The sequence below is a fragment of the Micropterus dolomieu genome, linkage group LG22 (genome assembly GCF_021292245.1).
Source record: "Micropterus dolomieu isolate WLL.071019.BEF.003 ecotype Adirondacks linkage group LG22, ASM2129224v1, whole genome shotgun sequence".
Taxonomy (NCBI): Eukaryota; Metazoa; Chordata; class Actinopteri; order Centrarchiformes; family Centrarchidae; genus Micropterus; species Micropterus dolomieu.
In genome coordinates, this window is record NC_060171.1 from 13,412,489 (window position 1) to 13,440,413 (window position 27,925).

The window sequence follows — 27,925 nt, forward strand, 5'->3', positions numbered from 1 at the left end:
TCATGGTAAACAATGTAATGGGCAACTTACCTTCTGCAAAGTATCTGGACCTTCAATTTATTTATATATCTAAAATTTAAATAAAAAAAGATCTTATTAATACATATAATTCTAGACTTGATTGTTTATAAAATGAAAGTGTTAAATCCACACCCATTTATTAATAGAACAACCAATATTGATAAATGGATTATTGCCAAACAGAGAGAAACCAGCCACCACCTGGCAAACTAAAAGTTGCTCTTGTAATGGCTTATAACTGATTTATAAAGCATTAGCAACCACGACTACCACTGGCCTGGTGCTCCAAACTTCATGTCAGTAGGGGCCCCAACAGCAATTTCTTGCTCAGGAGCCCCAAAGAGGTTAATCCAGCTCAATCTAACACAACAGGAATATTCAAAACATTCAGGAACTTGTCAAATTATATGTTGTATCAATTTTCTTTTTATCTCACAGAAACTGGAGCCATCCTTCTTGGGCTCTTTGAATTTGAAATCTGGGAAAGATTAGGTCTCCACTACCATAAGTACAGTGGGCAAATTCACTGCAAGACATCACCAATGTTGCAGCAGCAGAATGACCGCAAGAGGGAGCTATTGTTCTATAATTAACTGGTTGATCATCCCACATTCACCTCTGTACCCTACAAATGACCCAATTTACATTTGATTATTCCAGATAACGGTGATCATTTTAATAAGATATAGTCCACTATTTAAGCTTAAAACTCTGACTGTTCACAAATGTTTTACGGCCCAAACACAGCCATCTAAGATAAGCTTTTCCATACTGAGTTAATGTTAACATAATTTGACTTTCACAAGTCCACAGTTCTCATGTTGGAGGACAAAGCTGAAGTTGAGCTGATGAATGCAAACAAGTAGGTTTTACATAGCTGTATTCACGGTTTCTCCACTACAGATGGCTACAAGGGTGGTAAAGAACACACTGTAACAGATTAAGAACAGCAACATTTATTTAACATGATATAAAACAGATGGAATATGAATATTTGCAAATCCAACTTAGTATGTAACCACATGTTGGATACATCCTCCCATCCTGCTGTACCATGTACATTATATACACAGTAAACCTCTGATAATTACACTTTGTACACGCACAAAAAATAATCCTGGATCCACAAACATTTTATTCTTATTGCTTTTTACATGTGCTAATCTTTTTTTTTTTTTTAGTTCCAAGACTTCAAACCAACATAGAACTAAAATAGAACCAAACTCAGATTTTTATTCCTTCTCTCAGTTTAAATATATCTCTCAGCAATAAAAAAAAAGACAGTATATAGAGGAACTTAAGCGAAAACATTCACATATGTCGGCAACAATGCGACAGGGACTGCAGAAGATCCCATTTTTAAATAATTACAAACCAGAAACAGGAGCAATTACAAATGATCTTTGCAGCAATGAAGTGGCCCCTTCATTTTTATATTATAATGGAGGGATTTACATCCCTTTTGCATCGACAAATGTTCTTTACAATAAATTGATAAATATGAATGGTTAGCTAAAACAAAATGGGTGAATTATGAAAGACTTAAGCCAACCCGAAATTCTGAAAACCTTAAAAACCTTTTTGGACTTGTGAAACATGAATGGACGCCCATGTTCAAACAAGAACCTAATAAAACCATATAAATAACCATAAAAGCTTTGTAAAAACTGAAAATTGAACTGTCTCGCCAGTTTTAGGATAATGTGGCAATAACAGAGAAATGTCACACAGAAAGTGTTGGTGTAAAAGGAGCTTAAGACGTCACAGTGGGCATACAGATGTCAGAGAGAAGACCCCATAGTACGGAGTAGGCAGTTTCACTCTCTGTAGGCCGTGGCCTTGTGCTGATGTCCTCAGGGGCATCTTCATATCTCCACAGCTGTTTTCTTCATGTGTAGGTTTTCACTGAGGCCAGAGCCTGTGCTGCAGAAAGAGAAGGTGAGATTTTAGAATGGGGGTAAAGGTCAAATCATGCTCCAAAAATAATACTAGATGGATACTAATGACTCATAGTTCTACTATATACTCAGTGGTAACTTTATTAGGTACAACTGCAGACTAATGCAATCCAATACAACTGCAATAAAGTCTACTTGATGATGACTATAGTAACATGTTCAGTTTTTGTTGACATGGTTGTGGATATGTTAATTAAATTGCTAAATGTTTTAGCATTGAGATCGTAGTTAGTGGTGGTGCTGTGCTAGACGGCATAATATTCAGAGGTCTGCCCCTCTCATGTACTACAACAACACCACTAATTATGACCTCCGTTATAAACATAAAATTACATTTAATTAATTTCTGACAATGTCAACAAAAACTTAACTTTATAAAATTTATGGCTGAGCTGTTGGATTGAAAGTTCAGTAGCTTGTACAGGTGTACCTAAAAACGTTGCCACTAAGTGATTACAGTAATTTGAGTCCTATCACTACACAACATCAAAACTATAAAATGTGGAAAAAATAATGACTTGAGTCACTTATAACATTTCATCAGTCCCTTCATTCTGACATGCTTTTTCTCTCCAGAGACAACAATTAAAACACCAAGAATACTTTAGCATTGTGAGTATGGACAAAACAGGTTGACGGAGGCCCTTACTGGTGCTACTACACACACATGAAGTGAGACCCATCAGTGAGTTGAGGGGGTGTGTTAGGAGACTGTGGAAGGGGTGGGGAAGAGGACGACAGGCTTTTCACTGTAATGAAACAGAGCAACACGTTGAACACACACAGGCACACACAAAATAACAAAAACAAATTACACCAGCAGCTAAACAGCAAAACAACACAAAAACAATGAATGAAGTCAATGAAATTAATGAAGGAACTACTGAGACTAGAAAAATGCCTTCACGCATACACAATGGAATCAGCAGCAGTTTCATAAACCACAATAAAACATAGTGATCTTCAGAACAGGCTCACACCTGCTTTTGTTTTATTACATGCATTATTTAGATCAAATCCCCCCACCTCCACCCTTTCCTCTCTAGAGATGTACCTGCAACCAGCTTGCTGCGTTTGGAGGCCTCTGCTGCCAGTTCGTAGGAGATATTAATCATCTTCTCTTTCTCCTGTACGGTAACCTCCTCTTCAACCTCCTCCTCTGGGCTTAGAGTCATACCAGGCAGCACATTCTGCATGCTGGAAGCAAACACACACACACACACACACACACACACACACACAAAATGGTCTCTGTAATATACAACCTTAATTGTAAACATGGGTTTTTACCACGGAACATACAAGCTATCTCTTTAAAATCAATTCAAGAGGGATGACATTTAGAATAAAATGTCACAGTGGCTAGGAGATAAAAGCAGGGAAATGTCTGCACATCTCAGGCACTGATATGCATGGAAAGAGCAGGCTGGCAGTGTGGCCCCTTTTGAGCCATATATGGTGATTAGAGCCCGACCGATATGGGATTTTTAAGTCCGATGCCGACTTCGATATTTGAGGATTTTAAAATCCGATATGCCGATATATCGGCCAATATTCTCCCCACCCTCTTATTTTTAGAAACGCACACGAGATTATCCCTAATATTTGTTATGTTGACACCATACCAAGATACCACAACATGCAGTGACGTGCAGTATAAAAAGAAACTTTTTTATTGTTAGAAATAGTACTTAGAAATTATTTTGATAAATAAGAGTCAAATGTATAATACTTGTAAATAATAATTGTAAATTATGGAGTACTAATTAAATAGTGTATATATTGTGGGGGCCAGCGAAACAGAAACTATAAAAAATACCAATATACTACTACTACTAAATAATAATACCATATATCAAATCTCATGTCACTGCTATAATATTAATAGTAAACAGGACTATTCTAAAGAAGAAAAATTATATATATTTTTTTGTCATGAAAAATATAGTTATTACCTTACATATAATCTGCCACAATTACTACTTTCTACTATGTAGCATATTCACATCTAGTTTAAAGATAAATAAATTTGTTTGGCTGGAAGCTGTTGAAGTGTTAGACAGGCCTACTTGTTTAGCTCATGTTTATTTACAGGTCCCCTCTCTTTTCCGACATTTTTTTAAATTATTTATTTATTTATTTGACAGGGACAATGCAAACAAACATAGTGTCAAAACAAAGCTTGTCACTGAAGTGCTGCATATAAAGTTTGTAGCTAATGCTAATTTTCAACTCCTGTCCCTGGTTGGGCTTTTATACACAATAGAATTTACATACTTCACTACTTCAATTTAAAAAAATAATATAAACATGATATATAAACATGCATATCATATACAACTCTTACCTACTTACATACCAGCTGTAAGACAAGCGGCCCGCAGATATATTTAGAATATGTTAAACAATATAGTTTAACCGCTCATTAACGTTAGCGCTCCTCTACTGATAAACATGGCATTAGCTTTGTGGCTAATTTAGCAACAGGCAGCATCAACTGCTGTAAGTGATGTTTAAGAATATTTAGTAATGAATTAAATCTACAATCACGTTTGTCAGCAGTGTAACCACCACTCACCTATTGTTACCATAACATTAAACACACTGCTGTGAGCCTGTAGAGGGCAGTGAAAAACAGGAGGGTTAGGAAGTCTGGTCTGGTAAGAGGAGAAGTGATGAGGCTATTGTTATTATTATTTAAGTCATGTAATTGACGTGACAAATGACTAACTCACCGGGAACACTGAGTGTGAGAGCTACCAGGAGCTACTCTTTTTGGCTCTGGTAGACTGCGATCAGCTGATGTTTTGTTCTGTGGTGCTGCAATGTTGTTAACAGAGGAGATGCAACGTGCCCTCTGGTGGGCAAACTATGCAACACTCATGACATGAGGGAAGGATCTGACTCTCTATTTGTCTTTAATAGTCATATATCGGCTGTTATAAACGCAGATTCAGATATATCAGCCGATAATATCTGCTAAACAATAAATCTTTTGGGCTCTAATGGTCATGTCCTGCTATGACCCCAAACTTACCCCTCACTTCTAGAAATAATTTCCTGCATGATATCTGTGAGGAACTATCAGTGCTCAGCTTTCACCAAAGGATCCGAGGGACTGAGCAACCCTGTCCTTGCTAATAAAAAGTTACTGGTACAGTCAGATCATGATGGTGTGTTTACCTGTTTTTAGCAATGAGGGCTTTAATGCGATCAACTTTCCTCTGCTTCTCAGCCTCTTGCTCAGGGCTCAGAGCTTCCTCTGGGTCTGTCTCCACATAACGCTCAGGAATCAGAACTTTGTCAGGCACAGAAAGCTGAAGAAATACAACACAAAGAAACACATTATATACAGCACACTTCATACAAATGAATAGAATACTATGTGCTTTTAAAATAAAAACAGACGTACAGATATAAATCCGAAAAGGACATTTATAAACAAATAAAAGTTGCTTGTCATTATCATCATCTACAGTACAGGGAGGCTGTATGTAAGAAATAAATGGAGCATCACCGAAGGTTTTGTTCTAGAGTGAAAAAAACTTAACATGAGACATTCCTCAGTATGCAGATATCAGTTGGAAAAATAAACTGTAAGGAGTCCATTGATACAAGCCACAAAAAGGCCATGAACTCTTCTAAAAACAGCATGAAGCATCATAAAATCAAGTGCAGGGCTTATAGGCAGCCTATGAAAAAAGATTTTAGTATAAGGGATCATTGTGTCATGCTCAGTTTGGTGTTCCTGGCTGCAGTGTTTTGCAACTTATCATTTTGGTAGGTTGATAGTATTGGTATTGCAGTGATTGAAATATGAGTAAACAAATCCTTTTTATAGTTGTTACTGGCAGTGAAATATGGTGTTAATGCACTGTGGTCCACATTAACATGGTTCTTCATCTGCATGTCAAAGGATAATTTTCCTTTACAAAACTTAGCTGTCAAGTAAGACAGAAATTGGCTTTTATTTCCCAAGTATAATTTTGCTTTATTAAGCATGATAAGACGTGTTATACTGAGAAGTAATTCTTTCAAGGTACCAATTTGTTTTAGCACATCACTTATTACAAAATCATTCTTGGCTTTTAATTGTACTAATACCATCTAACTGTGTCGTTCTCTTTAATTATTCCACTTTAGTTTAAAAAAACCCAGATATTTTTAAGAATGAAATCCACATTCTTTGATGTGCTGTTCGTAAACATTTCCTGAATAATTCACCTTGGATAATATTAACCCTCTCAATCTGATGAGTAAGACAGGCAACTGCTGCGCCTTTACCTCTCGGTCCACATTTAAGTGGTCAGCCTGCGAGGCTTCTTTGAGACGGGCAATCTCCTCAGCAGGCGTCTCTTGGTCCCTCACCACCTCCTGCTGCCTGAGCGAGGCCTCCAGCTCCTGAATGTCACAGCTTATCACATCATCTCTGCGCCTCATTTGGGACTAGAAAAAACAGGAAAAAAAAGAAGACAAAAATGCAGAGAGATCATATCACAGGACAGGATTTCAGGATTTTATTTCAGCCTACTCTGAACTCAAGTGCCGCCTTAGTGTCTGCAGCAGTCGTCAAATACCTGCATGCTGCGAAAATGGTTGTCTTTAGTAAATGAGTGACTGCGAGAAGGAGTGTTCTCCTGGCTACCACCCCGGATGCTGTGGCCTTTCTTTTTCTCCTTGAGGGCACCCTGCTGGTGGCGGCGGATCCTCTCCAGCTGCTCCTCCACACTCATCCTGGGCCGGCTGCTCTCCACAGCACACAGCTGCTGCTCCATTGCGCTGCGTGGACGCTCCTATTAGCCAGAGAGGAACACCACAGACATGCAAGCACACCACAGAGGGACACAGACAACACACACAATAAATAGAAGTTAATAATAATGTAGCATCACTGTCAGATATTCAATGCAAGGAGACAAACGTCACCATGGTCATTTTTTATTACACAGAGCCATAGTTGGGCCGTGTAGCTCAGTGGCGTCATGGTGCTGTTGGGTCTCATGATGCAGGGTTCACAGTGAATAAAAAAGGTTTTGTTAAAAACTGTCTAAACTTGATCAAGTAGAATAATTGCAACTTCTCTGGCAATAGTGCATGTACTGAAAAAATGTTTTGCTTCTTTAAACAAACCTAACAGTCAAGATTAACATAATAACCACAATAATGATCATGAAATGGCTCTTTAATGTTCATTCTCTTAGAACCTAAATCAGCAGAAGTCCAAACACATATGGAAACAACCTGACTGGCGGCTGGGCCTCACACACGTGTTCCCTGCTGGCACACATGGGTGCACTCAGAGGGGCTTGGGGCCTGTTAATGCCTGAGCAGGAGAGGATGATGATGTGAAGTGAACTGAGGAGTCGTTCACTTTTAGGTTTGTGTCATGCTGGAGGGCCTGGCATATCTGGATTCAGTCCAGAGCCCAAGGATGCAGCCTCCACTGTCCAGACTGTTCAAGAGGCTGGTATCCAAGGGCTTAAGCTGAACTCTACAAGCCTGTAACAAACTCTCTTAGAACTGTAGGCTATATGGCCTACAGGGAAGACTACAGCATGTGTGCATGTTTATGCAGCTGACGTTTCGCAAAGTTCATGTAGGTTCATTTATACTATGTCCACCTTTATTCCAAACACATACACAACAAAAACAGGACACACCCTACTGTGTGGTGCACTAATGACATGGTGAGTATATTTAAGTTGATAGTGTTTGCGGCTGGAAACTGTATAAAACAATCTTGGCATCTATTTTATGACAGCCTGGTTCTAAGAGCACGAGTCACACCCTGGCCACGTGACGAGTTGCTTCTTCGGCCACAAGTTAGCTTTCAACCGCTTAATAACCAAAACAACCAATTAAGAGGGCAGTCAACGTCATTTTCAAGAAAATTAAGTTAAGAGACTCACAATGACAGTGTAACGTAAAGAACACAAGATCAAAATGCATTTGCTACTGTTACTGGGGTGGTGATGGCGGAATGGATAAGACGCCTGCCTGTGGTGTGAGAGACCCCAGTTCAATCCCCCACTGTGACTCATCCACCATTGTGTCCCTGAGCAAGACACTTAACCCCTAGTTGCTCCAGAGGCATGCAACCTCTGATATGTATAGGAATTGTAAGTCGCTTTGGATAAAAGCATCAGATAAATGTAATGTTACTATTACTGTTTTTCTATTGCTTAAAGACAACAATGCCTGGTTTTCCAAGTAGAGTAATTAATTGCTACACAATTTAGTCCTTTTTACATTTAAAAAATAGTTCCAGACAACTGATGGCAATGCCTCGCGGTCCAAAAGGTTAAAACATGCCAAGAACAAAGTATAGTTACTATTAGAAGACACAGATGCAGTAAGGACTAAAACGCAAGGACTCACCATCCTGGGGTCAGGCTTCTTGCTCTTCCTTAAGGTAACATATGAAGCTATGGAGGACGACTCAGGCACTGGAGATTTGGTCCTGGGAGGGACAATGCCAACTGGGTAGGACATCCCTGGCAGGTAAAAAGGACAAGGCAATTCACTGAGGAGTGAATTATAGATACTGCCTATGAACTGAGTTTGCACAATATTAAAAAACACTATGTTAAGTTTGCACTTAAGATTGGTCAATAATACAGCTACTGGAGTTTTCCCATCCATGTGGTAATTAATATTTTCTTACATTTTTAGAATAAAATCATCTATGTATCAGTGAGACCTTCAAGTTAAACTATAATAGATTATATATATATATATATATATAAAATCTGGCATCAAGTACACTCTGCTAACAATTACAGCATTTGCAGGCAGCATCTGCAGGTTGCTACTATTGATTGTGTGGCAGTGTGGAACAAGTGTGAACCTACAGAGTAATCATTCAACTTCAGAACCAGGATTATGCTGTACAAGCTGCTTCACCAAATTTAAAGAATTCTAAATCACCTTTTCATACACAAAGTAGAGTGGCATGAAGTCTATATACAGTTGAATACATACATACTAAGTGATACCAGCAGTAATTGACATTTCAACCTAGAAAAAAAACCAGAGCAGTGTTGTATTTATTATACACTCTGGAGAGAAGACTTTATATATATATATATATATATATATATATATATATATATATATATATATATATATATGATCTGTATTTACAATTTCACTCTCCTCCTCCCAGTTTTCTTGCCACCCTCTTCTTCTGCTACGGTTGGCCAGCTTAGAGGTACATTATCACCACCAAGTTACTGTTAGTAAGCAGTCCTGCTGCCCAAATCCTGTTACCTTGCAAGGCAGCTGGATTTGTGAGATCATGCGGAAATCGTGCTATCACATGAGATTCAAGCTTTGATTTGCTACATAGCCTGCCCCAAATATATAGCACAGACACGGAGGGATAGCTCACGCGGTGGAAACAATATTGCCAAATCTCAACATTTCCATGAATGCATGATATATACAGTCATATCCCCTAACCCTAGGGGTCACAGTATAATTTCATCAGGCATTGATTGGGTTTTTGTTAGTGTCACCAAAATGGATAACCTTTTAAAAAAAACTGTACAGTTACCTGAAAGCGGCATTCTATTACTTGCCGTCATTCTACTCCAGTGTACCTTTGTTTCCAGTATGTTCTCTATCAGACGGGTGTTCAGATCTGTCCTCTCCATTGCTCTCATCTACTTCAGTCACTGTAGTGAGCTCTGGTTCACTCTTATACAGTCTGTAGTCTGGGCCCTGCCGATGAGAAAGAAAGAACAAGTTCAGCAAACATACATAACAGCCCTGATTTATAGTTATGGAGAGATTGGTTCCAAACTGAGACATAACATTTAACCTCCTCTTAGACAATGACTTCAAGAACAAACATCCTTTTTCTACAAAAGTATGGTTTTATAGACCGGGCAATCTTAAAACATAAATGTATACAGCTTCAAGAAAAAACTCTACATGTTGTTCGAGTTTAAAACACTGTTTTGTAGCCAAATGAAAAAGTAGGCAGCAGGCAGACGCATTCAAAAAACCAAGGACAGAACACAACAAAACAACACAATGTTGCTACTTTTCAACACACAGATAAGAGGCATAAAAAGGAAAACATCACAATTCAATAGAAAAGACAAAAAAAAATGTGAGAGCGGCTTCATCCAACTAACTGGGGGGAAAATTATGGAAGTATGGCATCAAGTAAACAATGGGATATGATCCAACCAAACACAATCCAAAAGACATCAGATGTCCATCAAAATGAAAGTGAAAACCATCACAGCAAGCAATGATGAGTGATGACATAGCTGAGGGCAGGGTCAACAAGCTTACGCTGTGTGTGGCATTCCTGTGACTGGCCTTCCTGTCCTCCGGCCTGTGGAGTGATGAAGGGCGCACACCAGCATGAGAGGGCATAGGGGGCACGGTGGGGGGGTTGGGCTCATAGGACTGGGGTAGAGGTGGCCGTGGGGGTGCCGAGTCCTCCTCCTGGGGATTTTACATGGCATGACAGGACAGGAAGAAGGTGACACATGGCGCCACCATGCACACTCAGGGAAACCACCATCTGGTACAGTGTAGTTCTGGGCCGCAGGACAGCCAAACCAGCTGATTAGCCAAAGAGAGAGCTCCACGTGCAGTTACAGGGTGACTAACACATCACTCAGATACCACCACTCATACTGTCTATGAGCAGGGTTGGCAGTTCGAGCAGTCAGCTTAAGTTGATCTGGGTAAAAAGAACCTGTAAGGCTGCAAATCCAAATTATTTTTATGATTATTTTTTCTAATTAATGGGTTTATTAGCCCACCAAAAAATAAAAAATCCCTTACGACGTCTTCAAATTGCCTGTTTTGTCTGACCAAAACCCAAAGATATTCAAATTACAACTATATAAAAAAGAGAAAAAGACCAAATCCCCACATCTGAGAAGCTGGAACCAGCAAATGTTTGGCATTTTTGCTTGATAAATGACTTAACGCAGTTAAATGAGTATCACAATAGCTGTCAATTCATTTTCAACTGATCAGAGATCTGTATGGCCACGTGACCTGTTTGGTGTCTCATTTAGTGGCGCCTCACCTCATTTTTGTGCTTGCTGAAGTTGGTCTTGGGTCCATAGAAGTTCATACCATCAACAACATTTCTCTGAGCTTTATGTTTATTGAGAGCCTCCATCACATCTTGAATCCTCCAAAGTTCTTTCTGGATGCGGACGTGCTGCTGGCTGGGAGGCTCCGTCTGGGTGTGCACGGAAAACACACAATGTTCACAAATAACCTAATATCACCTACAGATTAACACTGAACTGGTGTTCTGGACACAGAGAAGAGCAGAAGAGCAAGAGAAACACATGCGTAGTTGTTAGGGCTGCACGATTTGAAGAAAAAGTCATATTGCGATTACTGTGGACAATATTGCGATTGCGATTCGATTATAATGGAACTATGGGTTGCTCTACGGAGGAGGCGGCTAGAAGCAGCAAATATTGGCACACTGGCACCAACTCAATGTTCATTTGTCTAATGCAGTTCCTCCTCCACAACCTGGAGGAAGAACTGTACATGAAAGTATTAAATAAAGAGTATAATGTTTAGTTTAACAGTAGTTTACTGTTAGTATAACAACAATATATTTAATACTACAGTCATTAGAATTTCTAATAATAGTTTACTTTTTACCACTTGTTGAATATTAAAACCAGTTGCAGCTGTTTTATTTGTGAGGGCTGTTTTTATTCATTATGTCCTTGTGCAAGCAAAAGGCTCTACATCAGTCTCTAATTTGTTAATGCTAAGTACTAACTTATCAATAATCATATTATTCAACATTTTGCTGTAGCACGTCAAAGTTTTTTAATGCCCCGCCTCATCCAGGCTTTGATTGGTCAGGTAACGAAAAGTACCGTCGGCTTTATGAATTGAACATGTTGAACAACAAAAGGCACCAATACAAGTAGGTACCAAAACCTTCCTTATCTTCTCCCAGTTTTCTTCTGTCTTAGCCTACTGCTTCAGCTGCAGACGATGTCTCTCTCTGTGTCACAGAGTGACCGGAGCAGTTGCACTCGGTGCTCCAGTGACGAGTCCGACTATGTTTTGTACGATTAGCGGCGGGGCAGGGAGGGAGTTTATTGAAGGTTGTTTTCTTAAAAGTTACTCGCACACCCCTCATAAAACATTTTTCTCATAGCACGTAGGCTTATCTGTTTTTAGGGGCACATGCGAGAGCCTGGTGTGGGCGGAGATAATGAGCAGACTGCAGCGCACACAGAGCAGAGAGCGTCACATACACCTTTTCTGTTTTATTAAATCGCACAGTTTTTGCAGTTATGTAATCGCACATGACGACATCGCTATTGCGATTAGATCAATCGTACAGCCCTAGTAGTTTTTTCCGCTTTACTGATGACAGGTTTGTCAGTGAGTGAAAGGCACTTAAAAAGAGGATGTCCAGGCTCCCTGCTGGCCCTCTGAATTCTGCAGCTAAGGGCGCCGGGGCACTAAACTCACTTTCCCCCCAAAGTTAAAAAAGTGTCTACAAAAAGAATGACTAGGTGTTCAAGTCTACCGCATTTTCAGCTTTCTTTTGAGCATCTGTAGTACATGTACAACCAAAGTTTGAATTATGCAATGCAAGATTAAAGCAGTGCAGCTTCAGTCTCAAGAAGTGTCCTACCTGAGGGCTTCCCAGTGCTTCAAGCTGCTCTAGCAAGTTGTTCTTAGCCAGAGTCACATCTCCTTCCAACCTGTCATACTCCCTCCACGACCGCTCCAACTCCTGGTGTGGGAGAGATACACTTTGTGAATGACAATGTCAAATAAAAAAATTAATAAAACAAGCAGGCAAAAACTCTCATCTCACTAGCACTCCTGATTACAGAGAGCCTCGGTGACCAGCATGAGTGTGTTTAGTGTGTGTGAATGCACTGTATGACTCACGGCTGTGACTCTGGAAAGCTCTCTACAGGTGCTGAGCAGGCCGCTCTGCAGTAAGTCACTCTGCTGGATGACACTCTGCATGGCAGCAGGGTTATCAGAGCCCATCTCTATCTCCTGGCTGGCTGACAGCAGTGCTGTCTCCAGAGTGTGCTGAAGGAACACACAACATATCAAATACACTTGCACGAGTAACCTCTTAGGTCACAATGGATAACAACTAGTCACAATGGATTAATTAAGCCCATGACCTTGTTTTGAGTTCACATACTCTTTGCACAGATATTAAATTTATTATTTTTCACAATAAAATAAGTGACTATTTAGTCTACAAAATGTCTAAAATAATAACAAATTTCTATCAGTCCAGCTCAGAGTCCAAAGTATGTTTTTAAACTGTTTATTTTGTCAAATCAACAGTCCAAAGACTGTTATCTCCTGATATCTCCAATAATAGAAAGCATTAAAAAATAAGCAAAAAACCCTGGGGGAACCAGCTATTGTTTGGTAGACTACTTCATTGATTTATCAATAAACAAAATTGTAATCAATGTACTGTCTTTCAAGAGACAAATCAATTCATCTGCCAATCATTTAATTTGAATTAGTTATTATTTTTGTTTGTTTTTATGGGCATGGAGGTGACTCCAAATGGACTACAAATTATGCTACATTTCACAATGTTTTTATAATTTTATCAAAAAAATAAAAAGCATGCATGTAAGAATCTATTGGGACTACGTTTGTGTAAGTGACTCCAATGTTTAGTCAGATTTGGTATACTGTATAAACATTGCTGTGTACGTCTAACTTGACAGTATTCTCTCAATGCCTGTCAACAATGACCAACACAATGTTACAGTCTGCTGACAGTGGACAGTCAGATTTGCTAAATATGACATGGCTTTGCAAGCCTTGCAAGTTGATGACAGTAGCTAGGCTATAGTTAAGCATTATAACAAATATATTTTAGACTTTGTTGTTTGTTTTTTTAACTCTCTCATATTTGTGCATATACATTTAACTCAAGCTATTCTTATAATTTAAGCGTGAGTGTAAACTGCTTATTCTTTTTAGTTTATGTTTTTCCACTTGTGAGTTTTTCAAACAGTGTTTTGTGTGAGTTAAGTAAAGATGACAGATGTGCAGTGTTTAGTCACCTTCTCTCTGTACAGCTGCTGAAGTTTGTCCTCCTGTGTCCTCACCACTTTGTCCTGCTCACACAACCTGCTAAGTTTGGTCTGAGGAGAAAACAATGAAGAGTCGTGACCCACTGTGTATGGATGAATGGAGCATCATGTCGTGCGAAACACACTGAACTTACATCAATGTCCACCTCTTCTGGCATACATGTATAGGTATGTTCCCTGTAGTCTTCTGGACTCAACTGTAAAGAAAGACAGAACATTAGACAGAGACACCAAATATGCACATTAGAATCTGGAGATCTAATGCAGTGTCATGACAAGGCCCTCTCACTGAGCCACTGGATTTGTCCTTGAGTAGAAACTCATATTTCACTAAATCAGACTATCTACGTGTGCAAACCAATAGCAGGAAAGCAGCCAGTCTAAACACAGATTCTGGGGCCTCGTGTTTCATCACCCACAGTTGTTTGTCTCCATCAGCACAACACAGTGGTTTTATTGGAAATGCAAGGCAAAGGAATGTAAAACAATCTTCCTTACTAAACTCTAGAGTCAGCGCATATGCTGTGTCCACCAACTGTGTTTTCACAAGCACATGCTCTGCAGTTCATTGGTCCAGGGAATGTGTGTGTTGCATTAAGTCAAAGTGCAATTTTACTTAAAGATATTCCCAGAATAACAGCATCAGATCTCCTTAAGACCTTCTAACATACAGTATGTTAAGAACAATTGTAGTTACACCTACATTTATGTAGTTACAATACCAAGAAAAGAAAAATGCATCCTTCTTTCCACTTAATACCGCAATTCTAATTATTTTAAAGAAGAATAAACACAGCTCAACCAGGGGGGATAATTTCAACTGCATTGGATCCCTTGTTTCCAGAAAATCCATTCATCACATAATGCTTCATCATTCACCCAACACTTCTAAATCTAAAAAAATACATGTATAGTTCATTTATATTAATATAATATTAATATATTTCTTGCTAACATTGGATATGAAATGACATAATGACTATGAGGTCAAAGTGCCAACTTTCAGCTTTAATTTACATCCTTATTGGCCCCCGGACATTGGGGGAACCAAAATAAATAAACATTACAAAATTTAAATACACTTGAATTGAGTAATAATGCTTAATATATGGTTTCAAATAATTTACCGTCAATGACTGGCTACTCTACAACCTACAGACATCAGCAGACACTGGTATCTTCCCTCATGACGCTCTGCCAGGCCTGAACAGCAGCAATCTTTCCTTCTTGCTTGTTTGGGTCTTTTTGCTTTGAGTCTGGTGTTCAGCAAGTGAAGCACATGACCATGTCACATTTCAGATCACATATCTGTTTAGTCCTAAAAAAATAACGGTTGCTTTGGTCGTACAGTATGTTTAGGTTCATTAACCTCTACTTTAAAAAACCTTAAAGTTAAGAGTCCGCACTTTAACTTTGTAGACATTATTTAATTTCAAATTCAATGTACTGGCCTACCGAGTCAAACAACAAAAAAATTGACTTACTGTCCAAATACTTTTAGACTCTACTTATATACAAACATTCCACACTCACACCTGCACTCTTTTACACACACTTTTCTTAAAACCTTTTTCCTCCGTTGAACCACACAGAACAGTTAAAGCAGGGACCTGAGAACCACATGACATTCCACACAAAACATGCAGACTCTCCCACAGCACAGAGAGCTTCACTGTTGTGTGGTGTGGATTACGAGTGACATGGGGAGGAGGAGGGAGACAGACTTCTAGCAGCTGAACAGGTGGGAATGCAGCTGTTGCCGGGCTTGTACACCAGTGAACAAGTGGTGGGGTGAGGGAGGGTGGGGGACAGTCTTTGGCGGCACTTTTACACCTCGAGAGGTGGTTACAAAAGTGGCAAAGTGATGTAATAGCCATCCTCACACATAAGCCGGCCCTCCTTACCATTAGCAGAATGACAAGAGGGGGTGAGAACGCAATGCAGACAGGAAAAAAGGAAAAGAGAGTTTACCTAGAAGACTCATCTTCGTCGTCAATACAACCCCCTGGCCATATTAGATATAGAGTCTATTCCACAGTTTATGATCTATTGTATTTAGTCTATAACCACTAAATCTTAAAATCAAATTAATAAAGCAGCACTTGTTGACTCCAAATTAACTGTACAGCATAACTTTGTATTTTTGTTTTAAGATGGTGGAATATTCATGTATTCTGCAAAAAGTGAATATTTATTTATTTTTGTGTACTTAAACTATGCCATAAAACAATCCCCTATAATTATTTTTTTCACATAAAGATTTAGTATTTGGTAAAGCACTAGACTGAGAAGTGGCTCAGAGTCACCTTGCCAAGTCCAGGTTGCTCAGCTAATGAGAGGGAACACATTCTGCAAATAGTTATAAAAAATCGCACACTAACCTCCATAAGTTATGGCACTAAAAAAAACAAGAAGAGTAAAGACTAGAGGCACTGCTACCTAAATTAACTGGGTGCAACCACAGCTTTAACTTTTGATTTATGATGGTCCCACGGCTAGCTGAGTGTTTTCTAAACACATATCAACTTCTGGAGTAAACTATATTCAGCCCCAAAACATAAACCTGAGAGTGAGGAAGGGATTTTACTGAACAGTGAAGCATACACATCATACTACTCTTTTACAAGTCATGCTCATATTGGCATGACTTCTCATAGTAAGAGGAGAACAGTCAAAAGCAATGGATGAGGAGGTGCTGGCAATACAAACGATACAGGGAGACCAGTCTCAAGATGCCATGAGGACTTGGACACTGACGGAGGAGCATCGCACAACAGACCAAAATAACAACAACGATTTGTGAGCAACGCCTTTAGCTGGCCTTACTTGCTTGTAAAGTTGAGGCCTTGGGGCAGAGTTCTCAATCAAAGTGTGAGTCATGACGATTAAAGGGGCATTTTCCTTCATCTAGTCCAGTGTGGAGAGGAGCGATATAGCAAGTGTCAGTTTATAGCAGTGCTTCACTTCAGAGACAACACCGACAATGTTGTTACACCTTGCTTGCTCTCACTCATGAAGCATACTCAAACATAAACACGTGCATCCAAAGTGGACCGGGATGGATACAGCAACGAGGAGTAATAAGAGACACTTACAAACAGAATCAGGAAGACATTGTAGTGTAGAGCACTTTTGCTGCAATGTATGTTGCAGTGGATGGCAAATGGTAAGCCTCATCACTTTACTTTCAGTGTTAAGAACAAAATTACATATTTCCCAATAGTTAACACAAATATGAGGCTAGCTCATTTGAATATGAAATTATCTTCTCTATAGTTATTTTTAGAAATGTAGAAATGTTATTGGGCCTCTGTGTACTATAAATTACACTTTTGTAATTACTTTAACTCTGAAAGCAATCCAGAAAAATAAAAAAAAATCAGAAGAGGCATTTAACAGTTCAATGACATGATACACACCTCTCTATATATGAACTGTATATGGAATACATAAAGCTTATCCCCATCTATATACACCAATCAGCCATAACATTATGACCACCTGCCTAATACATAGGTCTGACTTTTGCTGCTAAAACAGCCCTGACCCATCGAGGCATGGACTCCACTAGACTCTGAAGGTGTGCTGTGGTGTCTGGCACCAAGACAGCGGCTCATTTAAGCCCTGCATTGTGAGGTGGGGCCTATATAGATTGGAGTTGTTTGTCTAGCACATCCCACAGATACTTTATTGGACTGACATCTGGAGAATCTCCAACACCTTGAACTGTCAAATGTAAGTCGCTTTGGATAAAAGCATCTGCCAAGTGAGAAGATGTAACGTAAATGTAACTCGTTGTGGCGCTGCATCCCGCTGAAAGATGCCACTGCCATCAGGGAATACCATTTCCAAGAGAGGGTGTACTTGGTTTGCAGAATGTTTAGGTAGTTAGAATGTGTCAAAGTAATATCCACATGAATGGCAGGACCCAAGGTTTCTCAGCAGATCATAGACCAAAAGTATCATACTGCTTCTGCTGGCTAGCCTTCTTCTCATAGTGCATCCTGGTGCCATGAGTTCCCCAGGTAAGCCACTCACACGCACCCAGCCATCCAAGTGATGAAGTGTAAAAGAAAATGTGATTCATCAGACCAGGCCACCTTCTTCCGTTGCTCCGTGGTCCAGTTCCGATGCTCACATGCCCATTTTAGCCGCTTGCGGGAGTGGACAGGGGTCAGGCATAGGCACCCTGACTTGTCTGCAACTACGCAGCCCCATACGCAACAAACTGCGAAGCACTGTGTGCTCTGACACCTTTCTATCAGAACCAGCATTAGCTATTTCAGCGATATGACCTGATCAGACGGGACAGCCTTTGCTCACCACGTGCATCAATGAGCCTAAGTCGCCTGTGACCCTGTCGCCAGCTCACCGCTTTTCCTTCCTTGGACCACTTTTGATAGGTACTGACCACTGCAGACAAGGAACACTCCACAATAGCTGCAGTTTTGGAGATGCTCTGACCAAGTCAACTCGACATCACAATTTGGCCCTTGTCAAAGTCGCTCAAATCCTTATGCTGGCCCATTTTCCTGCTTCTATATAACACACCGACTTTAAGGACAAAATGTTCACTTGCTACCGAATATATCCCACCCACTGACAGATGCCATGGTAACGAGAAAACCAGTGTTAGCCTATTGCCTTCACCCATCAGTGGTCATAATGTTATAGCTGATCGGTGCATATATACTGTGTATATATACACACTACACTATATACTATACAGAATTGAGTGATATGCAGATATTCAGTTAGTATAGCTGACAGTGAGTTTTGGGTACGTAATCAGACTAAAGAATGAATGGATATGTCCATCTAGGGACAAACTTTGCAAACTAGCTGAGGCTATAAATGCTGTGGTATGTGACATGGTTCATGCTATGTAGCTGTGCATATAAAAATGAACATTAAATAAATCAATGATAAGTTAGCTAGGCATCAAACAAGAAATAATTTTTTACAGTGGACAGTACTAATCATTATAGTAATAGCAAAGCATTAAATTTGTTCAGTTTATGATAAGAGGAGACAGGGCCATGCATTCATGCATTACCCCACCTGATTGTCCAAATACATGAGGTTCCTTTGGAGATGATGCGACAGAATGTCGTTCTAAGGTCAGCAGCAAAAAGGAGAGGAAAGAAAAGGCAACAGGAGAGTGAGACCAAAAAAAGCATGCACATAAGGACACACTTTCTCTGATGCTCCTTTTCTCTCTCGCTTTCACACAAGCATGTCATGGACAGTATACCCAAAGATAACCTGACAGAAAGGAAGGCAGGTCCAGTCTAGTTGAAGAAAAAATAAAAAAATAAAAAAATATACACACACACACATAAATCCCTCATTCCCAACCATTCTCCACCTCAGGCCTGGCTGACCTACATCAGAAACAGTCAGACGTGTAGTCTGACATCTAAGAACAGACTTAAATCAGAAATCCTGAATTAACATTTACGTATGCCAGTGGCCTTAACCTCCTTAGCCAGTCACTCTTTAAGCTTGCCAATGGCTTTAAGTTTCATTAATGGCTAACATCTGTCTGGACTCTTTAGGGAAGTAACATAACTGCTTGCCTGACTGAAATGGACCAAAGGTAAATGATGTGATGATCTATATAAAGTCAGATGGTGGTTGTAAACGTTATTTTTGTTTCCATACATTTCACACAAGTTAGCTGATCTCTAAATATGACACAGACAACTTCAAGCCAAAGCATAGTCCTTTATGGAGAAAATGCCTACTGTAGAGCCTTTTCTGCTTAAGTCAGCCACGTGTGAAGACCAAAAAAAATCCTTTGGATCGAGATGGATAATGGAAGTAAAGCTGGCATACACTCCACACGCTAACACACAAGCCTGCAGGGGCATCTCTGGGGGCCTGACCTTTGGGTTGTCGCCATCCATGTTTAGTTGCATAAGCTGTGCTACAGTGTGCTCCCGGATACTGTTTAGCTCTGCCTGCTGCCGCCGCAGCTTTATCAGCAGCAGAGTCAGTTCCTCAGGCTGCAAGGGAGGGAGGAAGGGAGGGACATAAAAGCCACAATGGAACAAGGACACACCGCAGGGGGAGTGGGAGAGGATAGGAGAGAACACACCAGGACAGGAGATTTAGAGGTATCAGGCTCCCAACAGGTGAACAGTTGCTACTGTACATCTAGGTATTGAGTTTTCATGCAGATCAGGACCATGAGATTCTCCAAGGTGCTATCGCTGTCAGCAGCATGCAAATTCTACACGTCCACTCAAGACAGGAGAACAGTTTAGCATTTGTTACAGAATCCAGTTCACACTTTACCAGTTCCATGAGGACATGCGGCTTTGACATAAATTTCTGATCTGGCTTAGAGAGTTGTGAGTGACAGGGTTTTTAAGTCTCCACTGATGTGACGCGAGTCAAAGGAGCTCCCTGAAGTGAACAACATGCTAAATCCGACCACTTGGAACATGCATCTGAGTTCTGCCTAAACCTGTCTCTAAAGATTCTGTCACAATGTCTTCCTGGAAGGAATGAAGGACAGAATGATGGAGAGGGGGTAAGGGAGGGTAGTTGGTGTTATGAAAATAGCCTTGTCATTCAAATAAGTCGAATTAAAGTTAAATGAATAGGTGTGTAGAGGTCAAGCTTTAAATCACTGGGTGGTGTATTACAGAAATTGAGTTAGAAGATAGCGATGGACACAGAAGGGGACAACATGTATGAAGGACTTACTGTTTTGCCTTGAAGAGACTGGGCAGTGATTGTCTGAACTGGGATCCCTGCGGGCATAGACCTCCTATCAGGTGGGTAGGCATACTGCAGGACACAGTGAATTAAAAACAAAACAGTCAATTTACACTATGGATTGCTTTAATTAATCATTCACAACCAAATGGCTCACTCAAATAAAAGTTTTATTTGCCAAAATTTGGAGATATCCAGCTCAGATCACCACAAATACAGGTGATACAAGATTAATGGGGTTTTGTTTGTGCTGCTCAAAATATCGAGAAGTTAAATGATAAATAGCTTTTTTGTAATGTGGGTGAACCACCACTTCAGCAGTTGTGTATGCCTTAACTGACCTTGTTGAGTTGTGGCCTGTGCCGTCTGTCAATGCTCAGGTCTCGTCTGTAGATGGGAGAGGATACCTCTGAACAAGCATTATTTAAGTTGTAGGATCGCATTGGAGAGTAGCCACCATACATGGACAGGGAGCCGTGGGAGGGCGAGGGGGGGATGGAGTGGCTTGGTGCTGCATGTTCTGATAGGTTGATCATGGTTTTGGGACTAGCCATATTGCTGTAGAGCCCCGGTGGCCTGCTGTAGGCCTGCCTTTGCTGCCACTCAAATAACTGCCACATGGTGTCATCGCGCATGGAGCGGCGCTTGTCAGCCGGTAGGGGACCCAGGGCCTGGTCGTACAATGATGGCGACATGCTGCAGATGCTGTCCCGCTGTGCCATGCTATTCCTGGGCATACTGCAGTAGCCATCGCCATAGGGAGGCATATAGGGTACCCGATGGCTTGGCATGTTTCTAGGCAGTGTCTGGTATGATGTGATGCTGGGGAGAAAGAAAAAAACAGAAGTCATTAAAAGAGAGTTGAAGAGATTTTATTCATTTGACTAACACAAACAAATAGTTTAATAGTAACAACACAGATGAGTGGATAGTCATTTCACATATACTTTAGACTGTTTATTAGAACTACCATCAGCTCTCAAAGGAGGTACAACATTTTAATCCTTTTTACTTTATTATTTAATTTGTTTATTTCTTTATTTTATCAATAATAAGATCTATCTGTCAGGTTCAAAGTAGATAAAAAGTTGTTATAGTGAATGAGACTTGAATTTCTCTACATTGTGTGATTTTGGAAAACCCAAAAACAAAACCCCCAATTATAACTTGCTAGCTAACGTATTCATCAAAGCACTGTCATGTTATGATATAGGACATAAATTACTGTTTTTGACTTGCCTTTTTAAACTTTGTAGTTGCAAAACACCTCTAGTCTATTCTTCTATAGAGATTCAATTCAGACCATCCAGGAGACCCCCAAGTAAATAAGGTAGGCCTTGTTGTGTTTTTATCTATGATAATCATTTCAAATCCATTCATGTCCATTAAAAAAAAGTTTTTCAATGAGCAAAAAGAGACACAAGCCAAACTGATATATGGAGGGACAGACACTGACAGACAGGCAGTTAGGAAGATACTCAATAATGCAATATCAAGCGTTTTAATCAAAGCGTGGAGCGCTTAAGGAGAATGCCTCCTGTCTCAAGATGCGGGTGAATCAGCATTTCTAGATTATACCAAGTTTAGTTCCACTTCTTGTTGTCAAAGAAGGAACAAGTCTGGACTCTTAACCTTACCTAAAAGCAACTTGTTCTTGCATGTTTTCTCCACACAATGACATAATTGAAACATTAAGATTTTTTTTAAACCGCCATAATAACAAACCAACCTCCTGGTGTCATCGTCCTGGTTGCGTCCCCTTTGTGTGCGGACCCACTGCTCCAGTTGCTGCATAGAGGTGGTCCTACTCAAGGTGCGGTCTGGCTCATGACTAGGACTTTGCTGAGGAGGGGCTCCAGTCCCATTAGGTGGACACTGCTCGCCAGATCCGTTGACCTGGGGGCTGTGGTGTGGCCTGTCTATTTCTGTCGGAGTCTGCGGTGAGGTGATGTTAGCCTTGACGGCTGCTGCCTCGGCTGGCTGCAGTTTGATACTGTTGATCTTGGTGAGTGGACGCTCGCGCTCCGCCCCATCCTTGTGGAAGCCGTAGCGCTCTGCATCTCGCTGCTTCCTCTCTTCTTCTGCTGTGGTGACAGTGACTGCTGCGGTGCGCTCACGGTCCACCTCACGGTTGCGTTCATTATTCTTGATTTCAGGCTGTGTGAGTGCCGCCCTGTGGTTGGCCACATGATTGATCTCTTGTGGTCCACACTGCTCCACTTTTAGCCTGTCCAACCTGATACACAAAGAGGAGGCCTTAGAATAATAATGACAAAAATCTAAAACCCTGTGTTAGCTAAAGGCAAGAAAGACACCTGCTCCTTCCTCGGACACTCATCTGTGTCACAGATCACCAGTAAAAGGTGTCTGAAACACTGTATAAAGTATGGATGAAATATACTGTATACCTAATGCTCTACTTTGTGAACTCTACTAATGGGGGTAGCTCTGAAACAAAAAGAAAGTGCAAAGAAAATGGGGTGGAGGTGCACAATGTTTATTCCAGCTGCAGGGGGAGGCCAGGCGTGTAAAAGGAAATCAGATATCTCCAATAAAATGCAGCCTCTGCTGGGGCACGTCACAAAGGTGCTGCTCAGACGCCACTAATCCATTTGCAGCTCCCTTTTGCCTCCTCTCTAGAAGACCTGTCTACAGCTCTGTGGTCTTTAGGGAGGTAATAGACACCACTACTCCTTGGCCTTAGCTGGACTGAAGGTCAAGCTTCAAAGTTTGGCAAACTCCCCTTAGCAGCATGGCTCACTGGGTTAGCAATAAGAGGGCAGTAGGAAAGGCATTCCTTCAGAGTTTCCACTTGTATCACTTTAAATAGCAGCACTAGTCATGTAATGTCTTCTCCAGCCCTCTGTGGCTCCACCAGCCCAGTACAGCACACATTTAGCCCTATGAAAGTTCGGTGTGAACTTAGTCATGCTTATTTTGAAGACATTGTAGAAATAATTAAAGGAAAATGCCCTCAACAGATAAGGATTTGGGCTATTGTTCTTCATTTTTAACATTACCCACCAGCTTAAAATATTAAAAGATGTGATCAAACGTAATGCTGTACATAGAATACAAGATACTAGACACTTTAAAATTAGCATTTAGTCTATATAGATATTATAATGCTGTTATACTTAGTGTTAGCCTTATAACAACATAGCACTGTCCTATTTAACAGTGCTGTTCAGTGGATTTCAGGCACTACTGCTCTGTGTAATTACAAAGCACTTTACCATTATGCCTCTGCTAGCCCATGTAAAAGGAGGGCATTAGAAAGGCGAGCTGCCAAATGAGAGACATTTAACAAAACATTTTTTAAAAAGAAGGGAAAAAAAACCCTATCCTGATTAATTAGTGATCCTGATCAGCCAGTACAGCTGTACACAACATCCCCTGAACCTCATTCAAGGTGTGTATATGCCCACATGAGCATGGCATCCTTGTCTATGTTACTCTATAATAAACTTTGACAGTAAAAATAGTTACATAACATTAAAGGCAGACGCCACTTCTTCAACAAACCCACAGACAAGAAATGTCAAACGCGGGTGTTGAACTGTTGACTAAGAACTTAACAGGCTTAACAGAGGGATTTAAAATAACTTGCTTAGAGTAGAATGCTAAAGAAGAAAAATCTGGATGGAGATTTATACAGAGTAGTGCAGAGTAAATTGTACTTTATTGTAATTTTTTCCCATGTATTTTTCTCCATTCAGAAGGAAAACCTCCCACTGTATTGTCTCAACTTCACATAAAATACAGCCTGTAAAAAATTACTATATTAGTGATGTTCTTACAAACCTTTTGACTGGCTCTGCATGCACAAGTGCAGCATCAGTCATTACTTTCATCCAAGACTCCATCTCTTTGGCTGTATCAGTGCAAAAATAGTATGTCCGCATGTTGGGATGTGTCGCCTGTTTTGACAATGGACAGGATCACAGACAGGAACAGTGACACACAGAAAAGTTACCTGAAAGAGAGAAGAGAAAAGCATCAAGTCAACTGGGATTTTTAGCACTTGAACCCTGACGGGTGAATCAAAATTGGTTAAGGCTATGTGATAGCTTGTGAAATGCTCCCAGTTGTGGGCATCTGTACCATCCACGTAAATCAAACCATGAGTCACCTGAGTTTCATGCATACAACTAGATTAGGGCATTAAATCTCCCACAGTACTGTAGGACTTACCACGCAGTGCTTTGTATGGCTGACACATTGTTCCATAGTTTCTCCGTTCGCTTGCAGTGAACAAACCAATTTATTGTTGCAGCCAGACAAAGAAAGAGAAGAACAGAATGTTTAGTGAACAATCTCAATATCCTGTTTACCAATGTCTGAAAAACAAAATAAAACACTGCCATTACTCCAATTACTTCAGAATAACCTTGGGAAATAAGGAACTTTTAATGACATGGTCATTTTGGCCACAACAACAAGAGACAGGAAAGGTTTAGAAGGAAAAATATGCAGTCAAAAAGTCATCCCATTCTTGAGTGAATCACTGTAAACTGAAGAGGTTGTGCACTGTTCTCGTGTTTCTTTCTTCACCTCAACTCTCTCTCTTTCGGAATGAGTCTAAGTTGGAAAAGGAGTGAGCTGTGTGGTTGGAGAGACCTTGAGCAGACTCCTGGGCGTCTTGTGTTTGGCTACTTGGCAGGTCAACTTTTTGTCTCTTAGGGTTTATGAAGGACCCACAGTCAAATACTATACACACACCACTGAGATCCCATAAAATATGTCTGTTGCCCCATAACTTGGGGTTTTTTGAGTGAACTAACAGCACTGCAGTGCTCTGGTACTACACCACTGTCAGTAGCCAATACAGACATCACTACTGGCAAGCACTTTCTTTGTTTTGTTAGCATTAGCAGTGTGCAGTTTAAAAAAAAAATTACTTGCATTACTTCCCTGTCAATCAATTGTAAATACTTTCTAAAGTAAAGACAAAGCATGTTCAAAGTAAACCTAGAAGTTGATTTATATGCTTAAGAAAGCATAGTAAACCACAACAGCAAAAACATTTTTACATCTTATTTTAATAGAGATTTAAATAATAACAATAATGATTTACTTTTCTATGCTCTAAATGTCCTTAACCATAAAATGTGCAGTCTAACAAAGTTTGACAAGGATGAAAACATGCACTGACCTTGAAGGCATATTTTCTGTTAATGTGATCTTCCACAGACAGCATGGATATATGAAAGCTTGGTAGGAGGATGCTGCCAAGTATGCCCTCCTCTTTTTCATCTGCAGAGAAAAAACACATCAACACAATGCAATAGGGGCGATTTTGGTCAGTCAACTTAAAGTTGTCTTTGGCACTACACTGCACCACACTCTACACTAATTTGTAGACATAAAAAAGCCTAGAGACTTACTAAGTGGATTGCGAGATAAAAACTAAAAGAGGAGTGTGTTGGACAGATGAGCAGAGGCCAATCACTGATTGATTCAGTGCAGCTAGGCTGCTCTAATCCTCATTAAATTTGCAGACAGGGCTCCACATTGACAACGGAGAACTCTCCACAGGGGGGATTAGATTGCGTCCCGAGTTTTAAGCAGAGAATTGCTAAACATCCTAATTTGATATAAGCAATCTGCACTGCTTACCCAAAACAGTGTAGGAAAACTAAATATATCAAGGAAGTAACTGCTGCAGGTTCATATGTGCATTTGCTTTGTCTGCTTGGTATGTGTTCATGTTTCTGTGTGTGTTGACTGGGGATGTTATGTAAATGTCTATTAACACATACTGGTAGTAACTGGGAGGAAAAAGGCTCATTGTGGATGGTGAGTATTATTTGGGGAAATAAATGATTGCTGAACTCTGATCAGCCTCTGGTGGATTAGAGGTCAAAGTGACTGGACTGAAGGACTGAAGGATTGATCTATTCGAAAGCATCAGGTGTTCCGGCAATCTACTGGTTGCAGATTTATTTATTAAGTATCGGTGTGTCTTTCTCTCTCTCTCTCTCTCTCTCTCTCTCTCTCTCTCTCTCTCTCTCTCTCACACACACACACACATACAGAGGATTCAGCGGAACGGTCTCTGAGCATAAGCTAACATAGTGGGAGATCTAGAAAGCACATAGTCTGATAACTACAGCAGATATCATTTGTGTCTAGTTGAGGGTCGGCGCAGTTCATGACCTCTCTGCCCACTCTCTGCTGATGGATGGATTTCTCAACACGTCTGTCTAGATAAAGCCTTTGGGTTTGCTGCTGTCTGTGGCTTTTGTCAGTCAGTGGGTGGAAAGAAGGCGACAGGACTGGCAGACACCAGAAATAACACAGACTAGATGTCATCCTGATCAGCAGAAATGATGACTGTATCCGCATCAACTGAGCAGGGGCATTGTGATATGGTGACTTGTGTCAGACACAACTTAAATTTTCTTTGTAGCTGCAGACTAACAGCAGACTTACTCTACAGCTACCTTACAGCCTCAATGGTTTACAGGATTCTATTTTTTTTCAAATAGGAAAGCCCTCAAACGTCCTCTGGACACAGCTGTGTCAATATTTGATATGAACATTAGTACTGCATGAGAGAAGCTGAAACGCCCAGTCAATAGCAGCTCAGTCATTAGCATCTTATAAAAAAAGATCACATCTAACACTTGCAAATGTTTTCCTACTGCACAATAATACCAAGGATATAAGGATAGCCAGATTTTAATTATTTAATGGAAAACTAAAACTGAACTGAAAAAACATGACTAAGATTATGACTATGGTTAAAGTGCCATGGGTACATAAAAAATTCATTCAAGTTTCCACTTCAGACAAAATATAAACTTTTATTACTTGGTTATAAAAGTATGGGTTGTCTTTACTAAATTATAGAACCATGTAAATACCACACATATTCAAAAGGATGATTACAGTGATAATACAAGAGTGGTCTCTCTGATGTGGAAAGGGATCTTTAAATATTAGGATCAATTTTGTTTAATGCAACTGATTCCAAGACTTATGCTTATGCAACCACTGTATAAAAACAGCATGATCTCTGGAAACTTGTTTCGTGACTTAACATTAGTGTGAAATCCAATGTACTGCTATGCTTTCTCTTTCAACATTATGGATGCATCCAAGCCATTAAAGCCC

At 40.2% G+C, this 27,925-nt stretch overlaps 1 protein-coding gene across 4 annotated transcripts in view; it reads right to left on the reverse strand.

The window, feature by feature from the left end:
- Nucleotides 1-961: 961 nt before the first annotated feature.
- The window catches only part of plekha5 (pleckstrin homology domain containing, family A member 5), a 50,173-nt gene continuing 23,209 nt past the window's right edge, over nt 962-27,925 (reverse strand). Inside the window, exons 6-24 of one of the 4 annotated variants that reach the window (XM_046037320.1) lie at nt 25,962-26,062; nt 24,611-24,726; nt 22,536-23,042; nt 21,148-21,628; nt 20,795-20,878; nt 19,969-20,088; nt 14,215-14,277; nt 14,051-14,131; nt 12,894-13,043; nt 12,631-12,732; nt 11,035-11,193; nt 9,581-9,701; nt 8,358-8,473; nt 6,557-6,772; nt 6,264-6,425; nt 5,163-5,296; nt 3,034-3,176; nt 2,647-2,728; nt 962-1,944 (exon numbers count right to left, since the gene is read on the reverse strand). In XM_046037320.1, the coding sequence (XP_045893276.1) occupies nt 1,887-1,944; nt 2,647-2,728; nt 3,034-3,176; nt 5,163-5,296; nt 6,264-6,425; nt 6,557-6,772; nt 8,358-8,473; nt 9,581-9,701; nt 11,035-11,193; nt 12,631-12,732; nt 12,894-13,043; nt 14,051-14,131; nt 14,215-14,277; nt 19,969-20,088; nt 20,795-20,878; nt 21,148-21,628; nt 22,536-23,042; nt 24,611-24,726; nt 25,962-26,062 (2,996 nt within the window). In that variant the 3' untranslated portion in view covers nt 962-1,886. Of the gene's footprint in view, nt 1,945-2,628; nt 2,729-3,033; nt 3,177-5,162; nt 5,297-6,263; nt 6,426-6,556; nt 6,773-8,357; nt 8,474-9,580; nt 9,702-10,283; nt 10,440-11,034; nt 11,194-12,630; nt 12,733-12,893; nt 13,044-14,050; nt 14,132-14,214; nt 14,278-19,968; nt 20,089-20,794; nt 20,879-21,147; nt 21,629-22,535; nt 23,043-24,610; nt 24,727-25,961; nt 26,063-27,925 lie in introns of all 4 variants that reach the window. The other 3 variants (XM_046037315.1, XM_046037318.1, XM_046037319.1) reach the window with 3 other exon arrangements.